Consider the following 16,926-nt stretch of genomic DNA (forward strand, 5'->3'; position numbering starts at 1 on the left):
ATATTCGCAGGCAAATCCACAAGTTAATACCAGGAATGCCTGTTAAACATCTTAGATTCACGAGTACAGTTTTAAGTAGTGAACCCTTTGATGAATAAAACCTGTTATCTTTACAATGGTTGACAAACACGGAATGTAACTTGAACACAACACGTCCTCCAAATACGAACCTGATTGAAAGAAATAATGATAATCAAATCCTTGATGACAGCAACACTCATAACAGTGACAAAATAATTACATTGACAATCATGTTACGTTATTTTTAAAATGTCTCCTTTTCTTTTTCATAACTTCTTTAACACACTACTTCTCCGCTGCGAAGCGTGGGTATTTTGCTAGTCCTTTATATAAATTGTATTGATTGTAATCGTATGATAACGATATTTAGAATACAAAAGGTGACCTGCGAGTACGGCTTAAGGAATATCTTTACTCTCAACATTTATAAATTTAAATTCACGTTGTCATTTAAATATTATTAAAAAATCTCTTTGAACCTAACTATTACCTAACTAGTAAAGGATGTCGCCAAATTGTCTTTCGCTGAGTTGTCTTTTCACCGAGTTGTCTTTTTGCCGAGTTATCTGTCACCCAACTGCCCCTGTACGTCACAGTATATGATGGTGTAGCAGTCCAGTGTATTGGCCAAGAATCAAGTATGTGCTGTCGGAGTTTCGTCTAATCTGCAATGACTTTATGATGCTACTGCACATGGAGATTTTGTTTTTCATTTTGATATACTTTATTAATTGCCAAATTGTCTTTTTGTATGTCCTTTGGGGTTCAGAGCACAGAGTCAGCCATTGTACAGTGCCCTGGAGCAATTTTTAAATTAAGGGCTTGCTATCTATACAAAAGAAGATGCAGCAGAAAGTTCTCTGTGCATTGCTGGCAGTGACACTATATACTAAAAAAAAGAGATGTTAATATATATCGCTGGTCACATTCAGAAGAGCTGTTCAGCTTCAAGGACTTAAGACAAAACAACTTGATTATGCGGCATGAACAGTAGTCCAAAAACTGTGCAGTTGCCTGCATGCAAAAATCTCATGGAAGTAAGTTGATTTTTAAACTAGCAGGGTGATTAAAACACAGTATAAATTGTAAGATGCACAAGGAGGAAATGTTAAAGTAAAGGGTTGGGACCCATTTAATAATGATGGGGGAAAAAAGAAGGAAAATAAGTGGCACACACAGGTGCAACACTAGCATCAAGCCAAACAGAAAGTAATGTTACTGAGCTCTTAACTACTAATGCTGTTGTATTTTGTACACCAATCTCAGTTATTTTTGTCCAGCGTCCTTTTACTTGAACCTACTAGCAGCATCCACCATCTATCCTCAGCTTGATTCACTACAAGTACAGTGTTGCAATGGTTTTCCTCCATTGTGCCCACAGCCGGTTTTATGAGTGGATGCACAGTCGCAAGTTCTATATGATGCATTTGGTATACCACGCGGGTACTTACGTATGTATAAGTACTATGAGAAGTGAACTGAACTGAAGAGAACTGAAGTGAAATGTGATACATGTGCAAATCCTGCAGTGGGTAGAAGTGTGACTGATGACGAATGAGCACTGGAGAAGTGGATCAGATTTATTTTGAGATAGTCCTAGACTGTGCCATACTATTCAGTAATATGGTATTCAATTAAAAACATGTACAATTTAGAAAAAAATTGCAATATTTTATATTACAACATCACAGCGTGCATATAAATAGCCATTTTAACACTGGTGCATAAAGTACAACGCACAAGTACTTATGTACAAGTACGGTATGAGTAGTTAAGGGTTAAAGATCACAAAGAATTGTCCTTGAATGATCCCTGATGTCTGTGACTTCAGGGGTTATACATTGCCAACCCAACCCAGAAGAGGAGGAGCTTCTGGATAGAAGAGATAGTCACACGTCTTCAAGCTGGTAAGCCTTGGAACTGTGGGTGGAAAAAGAAGAGGTGGTTAGAGACAGGGCCTACTCTGTGCTTGGGATTGTATCACTTACTTTCTCAGAGCCTGAAGATGTCCCCCAAGTATGCATATTTGACAAAATCATAGTTAACTGTACTGAAAAATAGTACAGTGAATTTATGATATCCACATATTGTAGCAAAGAAAGCAATACCAAGCTGTCTAAACATAAACTAGGATAACAGGCCGCATCATTTTAAAAAAGATATTCCTGTCAGTGTGTAATGCAGATGTGAGGTGCATTTAGCATATACATAATTTCCTAAACATTCATATTTTAGATAGTCCCGTTTTCTAATATGTAGCAGTAATTGTTTGCATAAGAATATGTGCTCTTCCAAAATTTTCACCTTTACTATTTGAAAAAGACTACAGCAAAAAGTTAGTATTGTGATGCAGAGTGCATAGTGCCTGTTTTTTGCGTTTGTGCTACTCATAAATATTGGTCAAATGAAAGACTGCCGGCAACAGTTGTGTCCTTTTAATTGAAAAAAAAAAAAAACAAAACAATTCCATCAATGTTATATTGATGACACAGTGTCGTATTTGTCTAAGCACATGTCAAGTTACGTTTATCTCCAAATAGCTCCTGCACCATCTGTGTAAAGTACAGGATTCATGTATAAGCAAACTAGGCACCAGACTATGCAGGCCCAACCTGGGAGACCTGATTATAGTATGTCAGTGACGCAATTTTTTTTTTAATATATTTAAATTTAAATAACAATATAGCAAGGCAAAATGCTTTGTAGTATTGCCTGCTTAAAAGATTTTTTTTGTTAAATAGTCTGTGTTCATCAATATTTTTGACTTGTACTGCTACTGTATATCCTGTTCAGTGATGTCAGTAAATTGGTCATTTTTATATAATGTATTGCCTGCATTAAACAAAACATCTGTGACTTCTGGAACTGCTAAAAGAAAAAAGAGAGAGATAGAACAAACTTTTTGAACAAACATCAAGTGGCCATGGGGCGGTTTTATGAGTAGATTGTAACAATGACTAGGAGTCTGAGCACGTAGATTTGTTATTTTGTCATTTCTCCATCTGAAGCATCAAAGCCGACTAAAGCTACACAAGACTGAGGGCAAACTAGCAGCATGTCATCAAAATCAAGGGCAGATGCAGGTTTGGTGAACTATTTCTCAGATCGAGCACAATGACCAGCAAATTAAAATATTAGGAACTACTTCACCTTTAACAATCCCAGCCAAAATAATGGTGACTTTTCTGACTCTGCTAGAAAATATGGGACTACAAACTGGAGCTTAACTTTTATTAGCGAATGAAAAGCAGAGAAATCCACCAGAGAGATCGGTTAGTGTACTCCCTATCAACTAGGCCTGTGTACCGCTATTTCTGTGAGCCTCTTTCTTAAAAAAGGCACCCCATTTAGTTCAGTATATGATGGCTGGTAAAACATTTCTAACCACTTATTTGAACATATAGGGTTAGATGAACACATTAATGCAAGGCTAACATATGCATTGTGTGAAACAATGGATGCTACAATTGATTCCAGTCTAACCAAGGAAATAACTGCACATCAAGCATTCTGATGTAACAAACTGTAATGCATAACTGCCACTGTGAGGAGAACAACTGACTTTCTTCTCCAAACAGTGGTGGTTCTTTGGGGTGCCTAGAGCTGATCAGAGAATTCATTCCCCTCCTGTTTGAGCATCTTCCCAAGTAGATCTGTGGAAGGACAAATTACCTGTCCTCCATGACATTTGTGAGTTTATTTACATCATGTCTGACAAAGCTAAGATTTGTATTTTGGATTAAGTGTTAAGTATTTTTTGTAATTTTTGATTACATACAAGATATCACTCTCATTTGCTATGTGCAACAGGGTATATGGTAGTTTTTATGGTTCTGTGTGTAACCAGATAGGGTATGTGATGTCAACAGTAAACAAATAAAAATAATTATGACAGTAACAATTACAAATAATATATTACAGGCACTGCACCTCTTCATATCCTAAGTGGTTTACTGTTAGATTTAAAAAGCATTTAAAAGAAAGACATTTTAATGCAATATGATTTGGGTTTTGGTCTGTAGAGGAATGGGGTTAAGGGGGCTCAGGAATCCTTCTTGCCTGTATCTCAGTATGAGGTAAATCCGGCCCTGTCTGTCTACCTATGTTTTTCTTTTAAAACACCAAAGCATTTGAGGGAGCCCAGTACAATCATAAGAATTTTATTCTACTTTGTTCATCTGTTTTTCTACTTTGCTATTTTATATTTTCTGTGGTTTGAATTTTTTAAAAATTTGCTTCTATTTGTTTATCTATGAATCTTGCTTCCAGTCATTGTTCATACAGAGATTTCTAATTCTGCCTATGTCAGTTTTTGTTTTTAACTGCAACATCCCCACAGTGTAAATTTGGATAATTGGTAACAAAAGAATGAGCGTGTGTAGGTGTGTGAGCTGGACAGGAGCCTTGCATACATTGTTATCAGACACTGGGCTGATAGATTGATATAGATAGGAAAGGCACTGTATAGATAGATAGATGGATGGATGGATGGATGGACGGACGGACGGACGGACGGACGAAAAAGAAGCCATTCTGAAACTGAAAAGTGCAGAGTTTTGAACCATGAGCCTGCCACTCATTACAGCAGCAATCACCCACGACACATGCTTGTTTAGATGCAAAACTGAAGCTGCTGTTGGCTTGTTGCAAGCGCACAAACTCTGTCTGTGTGTAAGCCAATGCACATCTAGAACAGGAACCAGCAGCTCCAGCCGAGGAGGCTGAAGGCACAAAAAATCAGGTGAGGGACCGTTTTCCCCATCCACACTAGACAAATTGGGTTCAACTCCCAAGCCGGCTTCCTCACCAACTCTGTCAGCGACAAGCCCCTCCCTTTCTACTAAAGAAAGAGGTGCTTTGCAGGCAGCAAAGACCCGTGGGAATAGAGAATTCCTCTTCCCAACTAAGGGAGGCCAGGGTGAGGAGTCTGATACCGCAGTCCAAATCAAAGATCCTCCCCCTATATTTCAGTAGACGTAGTAAAGTCTCATATTCTTTGCCATTCCCATGAACACAATGAAAGCACCTACATTCAGACCCAACTGTGGAATTTCAATGAATGCGTCAAATGCTTGGGACACCAGCCTAAGGGCCTCCTCCAGTGACGTCAATGACTCCAGGAGCCTCGGCTTGAACATGAGAGACAGGAGAGTGGGCTGGCACCACAAGTTGCTCTGAGGTAAGGAAAGGACGAGCTGGAGGCTGGGGCTGAGGAAAGTAGCTCCCATGATTGGCCTTTGGACATGGAAGGGACGGTTGGACAGGAGCATAAGCCAGACTAGGGTATACCCTCTGCCTCCAAGTGGCTTTGGCCCCTTCCTATCTGAGGGTCAAATCCATCAGTGAGTCAACGTTGCATACTGCATATAGAATTGTGTCAACAGCAATATTTTCTATAATGTGCACGAACGAGTCTCCCTGGAGTCAGTTTTTGATAAGGTTCAGCAAGTCAGTCGATTACCGATCTGCCACAGACAGAACTTACGTCCCTTGGCCAGGGAGCTCATAGAAGTATGAAGAAGATCTTGCTCCTTCAGGAAATAATTATCATCAAATCTCTCAAGAGGGATATTTCACATAACCTACAGAGCATCCCCCGGTTAAAAAAGGGGCCATGATGGCAGTCCAGTCTCGCCTGTTCCAGTGATCAACATGGCTGTTGTTCAAAGCAAAAGAGGAAACTCTCAGATTCGTCCAAAGGAGCTATCTTCACGAGCACTTCCCTGCAGCCCTCAAAGGCATTTCCTACCGATCAGGTGGAAGGAGGACATTCTGAGGCTGTTCCCTTTGAGCAAACATCTGTCTTTGAGGATCCATCTGTGCAGCACCTTACCTGGTGTCACTTGTTAAGCTTGGGTAACAGAGCTGCATGAGAGACAGGAAGATAAGGCCTGGTTTCCAAGGAAAAAAAATTATTCTTGAACAGGCAGGAACTAGTTTAAGGCTTTATTTAAAATAGAAGCTTTTACTTCAGCACACAAAATACAAGCTGCAACGTGGACAATCATCTTGCTTTAGCTTCCTTCTTCAGATTAAAAGAACACAAATCCTTCTTTCTCGAGCAGGTTCATCTGTGGAGAAACAAAAGACACATTCATTCTGTAGTTTTGCTTTGGATGCAGCACTGAGAGACCTTGAGAGTTTAGAAGTTTAATAAATGCTGAATACACAGGCCAAAAAACTACCAAGTCCATTGCTTTCAGAGCAGGAAGTTAAAGGAATTGAAATTGACATGAGGTGTGTGTTATATGGGCATCAGTACACTGGTGAAACAGGGGAGTGGCTCCTGGAAAGCGGGCGGAGTCAAAACAGATGCCACAGACAGGGACGTTATCTTATGGGCCTCAAAATGTCTCAGGTCTGAGGCTTCAGACTGTCTTGCTTGCAGCTGGACTCTATTGCAGCCAGATGGAATACACATCAGACCTACCTACCGGGCTGTCTTCATGCAGCTATTGGGCCGGCAACAGTTGTCACAATAGATAGAAAGAAGTTTATTTGTCCCCAGAGGGAAATTTGATCTTTTTATATTTTAGATATACTTTTAAAATATATCTTTGCACATGTGTTAATGCTGGGTTCTGTAATGGCTTTTAAAGATATTTTACAATTTAGGTGCTCTGAATGGTGTTATGGTGTATGATATCTATCCTGGGTGATGCTGATAACGAATGCCAATTTGAGCCTAACTGTGACAACTCTTATCCATTGGTGGAATTTGACAGTTGGGCTCGGGGGAGTCAGAAAATCCATAAAACATAACTGCATTTTGTTAGAGTCACATCTGTACTGCTACATATTTGCATCATATCCTACGTGATATTTTATTAATTGTTCATGACATAAAGTTACAATATAACCTAAATCTCACAGTAACATATTTAAAACTTTGAATTCATGAAAAAGCTCTGTTAACGATATTGAAATTACAGTCACCATATTTTTTGGTGGGGGTTATCTTCTAATTATGCTTCTGGTAAAACAGACATTTTCCTATTTTAAACAAGTTAGAAAGTGTATGCATGGCATGATATTGAGGTTCTCTGTGTTAACTGTTTTGTAAGACATGCAGGCTAAGTGGGTTGCCAATGATAAACTGGCCTCCGGTGTGTGTGTGTGTGTGTATGGGTGTGCATGGGTGTGCATGCTGGCCTCTTGTCTTGCCCCTGATTCTTGCTGAATTAGGCTCCAGCTTCCATGCGTTCCTTGCCCTTGATAAGTAAATTTAGAAAATGAATGCATTACTGGAAAGCAGCAACATTATTTATTATTATTATTATATTATTTTTTATTTACTTCATCAAAGGGACATTTTTGGTCACAGTGGTGTGAGTGATGTGTGGTTGGGGTTTGTTCAGACCACCACACTGCTGCTTGTACAAATGGAACATTCAAGCATAAGATGTGGGCACAGGGAAACGTCTAAGTAACTTTGCGGTCATTTAAATAGCTACTTGAGTATCTGTTTTGCCAACAGGAGTGACTATCTGACATGTAAAAGAGGAAAATAGCATATACAAAATGTACAAGTTGAAGTGACCTCTCTCTGTCTAAATTTGAAATAGTAAACTAATCTGTAATTTAGGTTATACAGAATGTTTATTTGTTTTAAGGGTAATTGGCATGCAAGAAAGAGTTGCTTACACAGGAAAAATTAAATTACTGTATTTGTTGATTATTAACATATTTATTAGCTGTAGCCATAAAAAGAATTGCCAGAAAAAACAACCCTTTATATTTTACTAATATTAATAATCCTTTGGGGGACCCTGGTCTTAACCTCTGCATTACCTGATGGCTACATTCTTGTCTGCTTTTTGAGTCCTATTTTTTCTCATCCAACCATGTCTTAACATTCTTCTGCCTGGCTTTAAGTAATGCCACTAAGGAGTTTTGTCTGCTTGTGCTGGCACAAACCTAACTGCTTGAATGTCCATTAGAAATTAAAAAGTAGATGTCCAGTTTAAAGTTTTAAAGTAAAACTGCTATCAAAATTGTTCTGCAGATGTGTCTAGGCACCAAATGCAGATATATATTACCTGTGGTAATTATCACACATATTTTCAGTTCCTGAATCACAAGCTTTGTTTTCCACTAACTGCAGGATGTTACCCAACTTGTCTGAGCGTTTTGCTCCACTGAGTCCTGAAGACAGATAAATAACTTTAAATCAAAAGTAGAGGCAAAAATCTCCAAGGCTCATCTTCCGTTATGTGAAATCTTCACCACAAAGAACATATGACATCACCCACTCTTCCCTTGTTAGCACTCAAAATAAGAAAGCATCACAAAACTAAAGGCAAAGGTGCTTTAGTCAGCTACAGTATTATTTGTTGTGTTACAAAACATGAATACAGAAGGCTTGAGGCATGTTTTTTGAAAGATAGCAGAAATAACTGATCAAATCATGATAGGAAGAGGAGTCAACAAAAGACATTTGTATTTTTATTGCATTTAAAAGTTTTTTGTGTAAAAAGTATTATGGAATACTACTCAGCAGGGTGGCACAGTGGTTAGCAATTCTACCCTATAGCATAGTGGTGAACATTCAGTTATACATACCCTTAAGGAGAATTTAACATTTCACTATATACTGACAGATATAGTATCTTAGTCTAGTAATCAGTACAATGTGAAATATGTTTAATTTGAAAATTATATCTTGTCCAAACATATAACTAAAATACTATCAATGCTGTCACACTGTATTGTAATCGATCATACAAAGCTTCTCCTCCCATCTTGAACACATGTAGGTTAGGTTTAACTATAACTTTGTCTCATGAGCCTCCTTGTGATGGGGAGTGATACACAGTTTACGTTGAATGTATATTTTGCAATTTGTATTTTCATAAACATAGATGCCAATTCTTTCAGCCTTACATTGACTCTGACATTATCATTGCAAGTGAATAACCGAGAGCGAATAAAACACCAATAGTTCAATGAAGTCTTCAAATGCCAATGTATAATTTGAGTGTACAGAAATGCTTTTCCCTTGCAATAGGTTATGTTTATTTTTAAATATATGCAACACAGAACTGTCTTATTTGGGTCTTTTTGGGAGACTTTTCTGCAGTAGACAGCAGCGGGAAAGCCACACATTGCAGAGTTGGGGGAGCAGGGTCCCCCTTGAGGGCCAAAATTCATTGATGATCCATCGAAGTCCTTGGTCTTCTTCAAGTTTAGTATGTCTTAACTTATTTCTGATCGATATAAGGTACTTGGCCCTTGATGATTAACATAACTATAATTAAAGTGTTTGGATTTGCTTCTGAATGGGGAGGCCTGATAGGCCCCATCACAGCTTTACCCTGGTAGACAGTTTATTTTATAAACTGAAGCTTTCTGTCTGTCAGTTCTGGTTAACAAAAAAAACTCTGCTTTTAGCAGCTCAAAATCATCACCCCTACTTTGTGCGCTACCTTCATGACATTGATCCCATCCAGTTTTAAGCAAAATTCACTCAGCTTGTCACCAGATATATATATACTATACATTTACCTCAGCGAGATTAGTAACTTCTAAACAGGACCTGTGTGAGTGACTGAGGACTAGCATTCTGCTGATGGCTAGCTCCTCTCTTGCGCCTGATGTTGCCAGTATGGACTCAACATCTGTAATGGATAGAAACCAGTTCAGAAAATAGACAGAAGGATATTTTGAAACATTTCAAATTAGACACATTTTAACATTTTATCTGTGGTGCAGTGGTTAAAACTACAACCTCCCAGCTCCTTGGGACAAGGACTAAATTGTGGTCTGGTCACTGCTGTGCAGAGTTTGCACATTCTTCAAGCATATGCACAGCCTTTTCTTCCATGTCTCAAGGGCTGAGTGTGTTAGTGAACTGCTCAAATGTGAATTTGGGGTTGCGTGTTCCGCAACACTTTTTCTAATAAATATACCCAGCACAGATTCTTTTCTGTATGGCAGAGAAATGATGAAAACAAATATCTGTTCTAACCACTTAAAAAATTTAAAAAAATACCACTATATAGCAATGAATGGAAATATACAGTATATTTTTATCTGTTTTCTCAACCTACTTGTTATGAGAGGTAGGGAGGCAGAGCCTAGCTTAGGGGCTATGAACTCTGGATGGGACCCCAGTCCATGACTGAGCACACTTATTTACATATGCGGTTAATTCAATAACATTTAAAGCACTGTTCCATTTGCAAGCCCAGAATGCTATACTGTACACTGGTTACAAATACATTACAGTAGAGTCAGGGTACCCAAAATGGTCTAGAGTAAAAATAAAAAAGCTGAAGAAAAGAAAATAAACATTGGTTTTTGAGATATGGGAAAAACAGAATACCTAAAAAACAGTGACATCCACAAAAGTAGCGTATGTAAATCCCATCATGCAAATGACTGGTATAACAACTGCACGGGTGTGCTGCCCTTGGTTGAAATATTTAAAAACATACATAAAATGGGAGAATATATATATATATATATATATATACAGTCCAAAGACATGCAGGTTAGGTGGATTGGCGATTCTCAATTGGCCCTAGTGTGTGGCTTGGTGTGTGAGTGTGTTTGTGTGTGTCCTGCGGTGGGTTGGCACCCTGCCCAGGATTGGCTCCTGCCTTGTGCCCTGTGTTGGCTGGGATTGGCTCCAGCAGACCCCCGTGACCCTGTATTCGGATTCAGCGGGTTAGAAAATAGATGGATGGATATATATACTGTATATATATATATATATATATATATATATATATATAAATGCCAAATACCACTGACTCTCCCGATTCTCCCGAACCATGAGCACTTGGGACTTGAAATTTGGAATGTAGGTTACCCTTGACCCATAGGTGCTCGCTAAGAAACAGTTTTAAAAATTTTGTGGTGCAAGCACATTCTGTCTGTATGTCTGTCTGCTTTTCACGAGAGAATTGCTTATCTGGTTGTTTTCTATAATTTGCTTGAACTTTCTGGTTGATTTTGCGACTTCTCTCATCACGCTAAGTACCATAGTTCGCTTGCGGTACCGATGAATTTAGGCAAATCCAAGAAAGTGGCTGGGGGCCAAGAGCAGGGGGCAGGGCCTTCCTCATCCACTCGCCAGCCTCTGTTTGAGTTGCTCTACCTGTCGCCACGTGTTGGAGTGCATCTTGCCTCTGCTTAGCTTGCGATACCTGTTTGTTCAACAGACATTATCATGTACAGATTGTTAAGGAGTAACGTTTGACATTTTTGAGAGAGAGATCAGAGCTCCATGTTGTTTTAGAGGGTAGCTGCTGATTGCCAGAGATATTATGGCCATGTACTTTTCTCCCCACGTGGGGAACACTCTCCTGTCAGAGCTGACAATGATTAAATATAGTGCCAATGTCTATTGATTTTTAAAGTTTGTCCTGTTTCATTACTTTGTGGGCGCAGTCACGGGGTACTGCTAGTGCCTTATAAGACTCAGATTAATTCTGTGTCAGAGTACATCTGCTGAAGGTAAAAAGCGTCAGTTGACTGCTATGCTGAAGTGAAAAATGGGAAAAGAAGGCTAGAGACTCAGCGCATTGCTTTACCTTCATCATTGGATTAGACTAGATTAGATAAACTTACTCTCAAGGGCATATTAGATGCATTTAGTGGCAGAATCATAAAAATCAAGGAAACAGACTCATAGGACAAATAATACAATCAATCAATAGATAGACAAATAAATAAATGATACATCTATATCGTGCAGACCTTGCAAAATGTATTTAAAGAGTCTAAGCATTTACTTTAGGATGTCAGGAGTGTACATACAGTGGAGTCAGAATGTATTCAGACCCCTTCACTTTCTGCACACTTCACTGTGCTGTAGATTTGGTTTAAATAGATAAATTGGCACTCAATAACCCATATTGATAAAGTGAAAACAAATTTTCAAAAGAGTTTATAAATTTATTTAAAATCAAAAACTTAAATCTCTTATTCATACAGGTGTTCAGACCTTTAATTCTGAACTTTGTAGAAGCCCCCTTTGGCAGCAATTAGTTTCAAGTCTTCTTGGGTTCAGTCTGAAAAATATACAACAAAATAAAGTGTGCAGAAAGTGTTCTGAATACCTTCTGAGTCACTTGCCAGACTGTTTTATAAGTACTGCAGGGTCTCCGTGTGATCTACTGAACAGTTTCTTCCACTAGCCTTTCTGTAATAGAAGTGCTTCCTATTTTTCTGCCCTTTATGTGTGTTGCCCACAGCTTGACTTTCCTGCCTATTCCTGTTCCTTGCTGTCTTTTTCAATTCTTTATTCTATTCTCCATTTTCTTTTCAAGGAGTCTCTAGAAAGCAGCTTGTCCAAAGTGCCCTCACTGCCTTTCTCAAGAATGGCCTCCATGAGCCACTGCCACGTAGTCTCAGTTTTCAGCTCTGGCATATACTGTGAACTGAACACTATGGTTCGATATGATTGTTACAACCCATATCAGCACGGCTAAAATAACATTGTTAGTCCATGTGCTTAATCTATTCTATATATGTATATATCTATACTAATAAAAGGCAAAGCCCTCACTCACTGACTCACTCACTGACTCATCACTAATTCTCCAACTTCCCATGTGGGTGGAAGGCTGAAATTTGGCAGGTTCATTCCTTACAGCTTCCTTACAAAAGTTGGGCAGGTTTTATATCGAAATTCTACGCGTAATGGTCATAACTGGAAGCAGTTTTTCTCCATTTACTGTAATGGAGATGAGCTTCAACGCCGTGGGGGCGGAGTTTCGTGCGACATCATCACGCCTCCCACGTAATCACGCAGTACATAGAAAACCAGGAAGACCTCGAAAAAGTGCTCAAGAAAACATGCATTATATAATTGAGAAGGCAGCGAAACAATTAGAAGTGAGCGAGTGACATATACAACCATATTCATTAGTTCTGCTACTTCGGAAACAAAGCACGATGTAAACCTACACTTTAAATTAAGTTCATAGACAGGCTGCCGCTGGCGCTTGTAATTTAGTGCCTGCCCATATAAGGCCGTCCGTCAGCGGCAATCCAATAGCAAACTGCCACGGGTAAATATTCACGGGTGAAGGACTGTGTTTATGGAGAGGAAGATGAGATGGTCAGGGTGGTGTTTGACACAAACTCAGCGAAACTGCGAGAGAAAGTTTTAAGTGCCAGGACTAAGGTAACATTAAATAAAGCTATGGACATAGCACGAGATGGCACCAGCACAGCTGGGAACCTTCGATGCAAGTACACCGAGTGGCTCATGTGAACTGACGCAGTGCAGAGATAAAAGGCAACAGTTCCAAAGAGCGCTGAACCAAAACCGAATTACACAATTGAAAAGGCAGCAAAAAATATGAAGCGTCTGATAAGCATATTCATAAATGCAGCTACTGTGGAAACAAAGCACACGGTGGAAAAAGTCAATGTCCCGCTAAAGGAAGACAGTGTAAAAAAAACCCGTGCATGCAGTGTGTCAGGTCTCAGATAAATAAGAAGCTGTTTATTGATGCAGTAAGAAACGAATCGATGAATGAAACCTGTCATCTTTACAACGATTGACAAACACGGAATGTAACTTGAACACAACACATCCTACAAATATGAACCTGATTGAAAGAAATAATGATAATCAAATCCTTGATGACAGCAACACTCAATAAACAAATACTGTATATTGACAGTCATGTTACGTTATTTTTAAAATGTTCCCTTTTCTTTTTCTACCTTTTTAACACACTTCTCTATGATACGCTGGTATATATATACTGTATATATATATATACCGATCTACATACTCGAATAATGGATACTTTATTTGCCATCAATGATTGTTTTGGTAAAGCCATACTCAGTGTATTCATTAGATGAACGGTAAAAAGGAAGAGCGAGGGAGGATGCAGGCTGTAGTGCGCCAACTCTATCTGAATTGCGCGATCACATTTGAAAAATATATCTTTTCAAGTTCTATTTAGTCCATATGTGTCAAACTCAAGGGTGGGCCACATCCGCCCGGCGTGTAATTATATCCGCCCGAGATCATTTTATATACTGTATTATTGTTATTAAAGCCCGGTATATGAAGCGCTGGTAACACAATAAACTACAGATCCCATAATGCAGCGCTTCAGCTGCCTTGCCGAACACTTACCGCTTACTAGAGTTATTGCGCACTGAGTTTGCACGGCGCTTTGGTGACTTTGAAGAACAAAAAAAGTCCGTCTACATGCGGCTCGAACCTTGTGCATGTTTGGTAGCACATATCTGTGTGAGAAGCTCTTCTCAGTGATAAAGACTAACAAAACAGCACACAGGAGTCGCCTCACTGATGAGCACCTGCAATCCATCCTGAGAATCTCCACAACACAGAAACCTCACACCAAACAGAAATGAACTTGTGGCCAAAAAAAGATGCCAGGCGTCCAGCTCTAAAATGACATATGAGCAAAGACAACTGAATGATTTGATTTTTATTGCACGTAAGAGCGGAGTCAACTGTTTTAACAAACAGCGTATTGCACTGATACTGAAATAGCTGTGTGTGTATATATGTAGATATGTATGTATATGTATATATATGTTTATATATGTGTGTGTATATATGTAGATATATATGTATGTATATATGTGTATATGTATAGATATGTATATATATATATGTTTATGTGTGTGTGTGTAAATATATATATATATATATATATATATATATATATATATATATATATATATATATATGACAACAACACTCATCACTCACAACAGTGACAAAACAATTACATTGACAATCAGGTTACGTTATTTTCAAAATGTTTCCTTTTCTTTTCATTGCTTCTTTAACACACTACTTCTCCGCTGCGAAGCGCGGGTATTTTGCTAGTATATATATATATATTGTAATAAAATGAGACAAAGACAGATAAAGTTTTGGGGCAGCCACCCATATAATTTGGTATCCTGGCTGCAAAAGTCGTTTTCAAAGCAACTAGCACTGAAGTGCCTACAATGGAGTCTAAAACCAGACTGCGGGAGAAGGGAAAAGGGTAGGCTTTTAAAGGGGAAGACAGGAAGTGAGGTCATAAGGATCGGGCACGTGTTCATTATTCATTGGATTAGGCCCGGATGTAACATCAGGGGGGCCGGAGCTGGTAAGGTCTGTTTCCATTGGTTCGGTCCCAGAAGTGATGTCAAGAGAGCCAGTTGGAGCCTCCCGGGTTTGGTCTACAGGGAAGTGAGAAAAAGAGTTAGTGCACTCTGCCACATCCCGGCATGCCTCAGAACTGCCTTCACTCGAGCCCTTTAGCTGCCTCCCATGCGCGCGTGCGTGACAATATATATATATATATATATAAAATCCTAAGCCTAAAAGTGCAACAATTTTATGTGACTTTTTATGTCACGCTTTAAATCTGCTTATTTTAAAACCAACATAGGCCTATATATGTTTGGTATCATTCTTTTCAGAATTTATTGAACTTTAATGTGATGGTGTTAGATTTTCAGATTCATATTCCATTTTTAAATTATAAACTAAAAAATATCAAGAACTCATGTCCCACGAGACTAGACTTTGTGCGAAGAGATTAAACCATGCTCAGGGCCGGACATAAAAGACAAACAGTAGATGACAAAGACAGCTGCTGTACAGGCTTTTAAATGTTCAGAGCACTGCGCAAGATGCAGATCACGTGGCACAGCAGCAAGGCTGCAGCTGATCAAGCAAAGAGGAGGTAAAAAAAATCTATTTGTTTGCCATTGTATCACCATTTAAGAGGGGGTTTCGAAGGAGTGACCGAGTCTCCTCGGGGTTCATTCAGTCCTTCTCTTCACAACGCGAGCAGCAGAGACGTGAAGTGGTCAGCGCGCACCTCAGGCCAGGGGTGTTGGCGAGCGAAGCAAGCGGGGGTAAGCCCCCTAGTCAACAATATAAAAAGAGAATACAGAGAAAGTACGAATGTTAATGAAGAATGTATTTGTGGATATTAATCATGACTTCTCTAACTAAAGAATCTTTTTACATTTATTACAGGCTCAGTGCAATGAAGATCTTATGAAACGCAGACTAGGATCCCTTGAGTCACAGCTACATCTTTGTATGCAGGTAATTCAAGAATTCAGTTCAAGTAATGCTCTGTTACTGCATGAACACTATGGAGTGAAACTGGTCCTACTTTTCTAATCCACAGGGAAACTCCGGGGCAGGACTGAAGGCAGTAATGATTGAGATGGAATCACATAAGCTAAAGTATGAAGAGAAAGCAAAAGAGTCTTTACAAAAGGTTTTAGAAGAGAAGCAAGCTGCTGAGAAGAAGCTACAAAGTCTGCAGGTGAGCTCTTTACCCTGGTCAGTTTAACTGGTTACCCTAATCCTGTCTACTTGTAGTGGAGAGTAGCTAGCAGCATTTCCAGACTTGGCTCTGACACTGGTGGGCAACAGCAGATTTCCTGATTAGACCTTCCTGGCACTTTTATATACATGCAGAACATTTGGCTTAATGCTGATACAGCACCTTGGATGGTGTTCATGATTGAAAGGTACTAGATAAAATATGTTAGCTGGAATGTTTTCACTTTTTTAACAAGTTTCTCTAAAAACTTTGTTGAGCCACACTCCAGTTACCTTCACAGTGTTGAGAGCTGGTTCTTCTAACACAGCCTAATTAGGTATTCTTTACGAACAGAAGTAAGACATTTTTTAAATTGTGTTTATCAAGGTTGTTGCTGGACTTGATCTTACTTCTGTCTAACATCATTAACAGTAACGTGTTGAGTTTGAAAATATCCTCTTAGATAAAAGATAAATATGAAGTACATCAAAAAAAGTTCTGAGTTAGTACTTTTTCAAGTAAGAAAATGTATTTGGGCTAATCTGAGTTCAAAGGAAGACAAAAAAGAAATGAAAAAGGAGAACTGAATTCAAAAAGAAAAATTCAACAAAAGGAGCTCTAAGTA

The 16,926-nt window shown here is 38.9% G+C and overlaps 2 protein-coding genes across 4 annotated transcripts in view; one reads left to right on the forward strand and one right to left on the reverse strand.

Annotated features, from left to right (window-relative positions):
* LOC120525902 (TRAF3-interacting JNK-activating modulator) overlaps positions 1-16,926 on the forward strand; it is a 99,535-nt gene that overhangs the window by 56,536 nt on the left and 26,073 nt on the right. For both annotated transcript variants that reach the window (XM_039748583.1, XM_039748584.1), the window contains exons 8-9: positions 16,004-16,075; positions 16,161-16,301. In XM_039748583.1, the coding sequence (XP_039604517.1) occupies positions 16,004-16,075; positions 16,161-16,301 (213 nt within the window). The remainder of the gene's footprint in view (positions 1-16,003; positions 16,076-16,160; positions 16,302-16,926) is intronic.
* The window catches only part of c3h1orf74 (chromosome 3 C1orf74 homolog), a 43,863-nt gene continuing 32,890 nt past the window's right edge, over positions 5,954-16,926 (reverse strand). Inside the window, exons 3-4 of one of the 2 annotated variants that reach the window (XR_005633040.1) lie at positions 9,526-9,638; positions 5,954-6,092 (exon numbers count right to left, since the gene is read on the reverse strand). The gene's annotated coding sequence lies outside the window, so the exon portion shown is untranslated. The remainder of the gene's footprint in view (positions 6,093-9,525; positions 9,639-16,926) is intronic. The other variant, XR_005633041.1, reaches the window with a different exon arrangement.

Source organism: Polypterus senegalus, chromosome 3 (assembly GCF_016835505.1).
Source record: "Polypterus senegalus isolate Bchr_013 chromosome 3, ASM1683550v1, whole genome shotgun sequence".
Classification (NCBI taxonomy): domain Eukaryota; kingdom Metazoa; phylum Chordata; class Cladistia; order Polypteriformes; family Polypteridae; genus Polypterus; species Polypterus senegalus.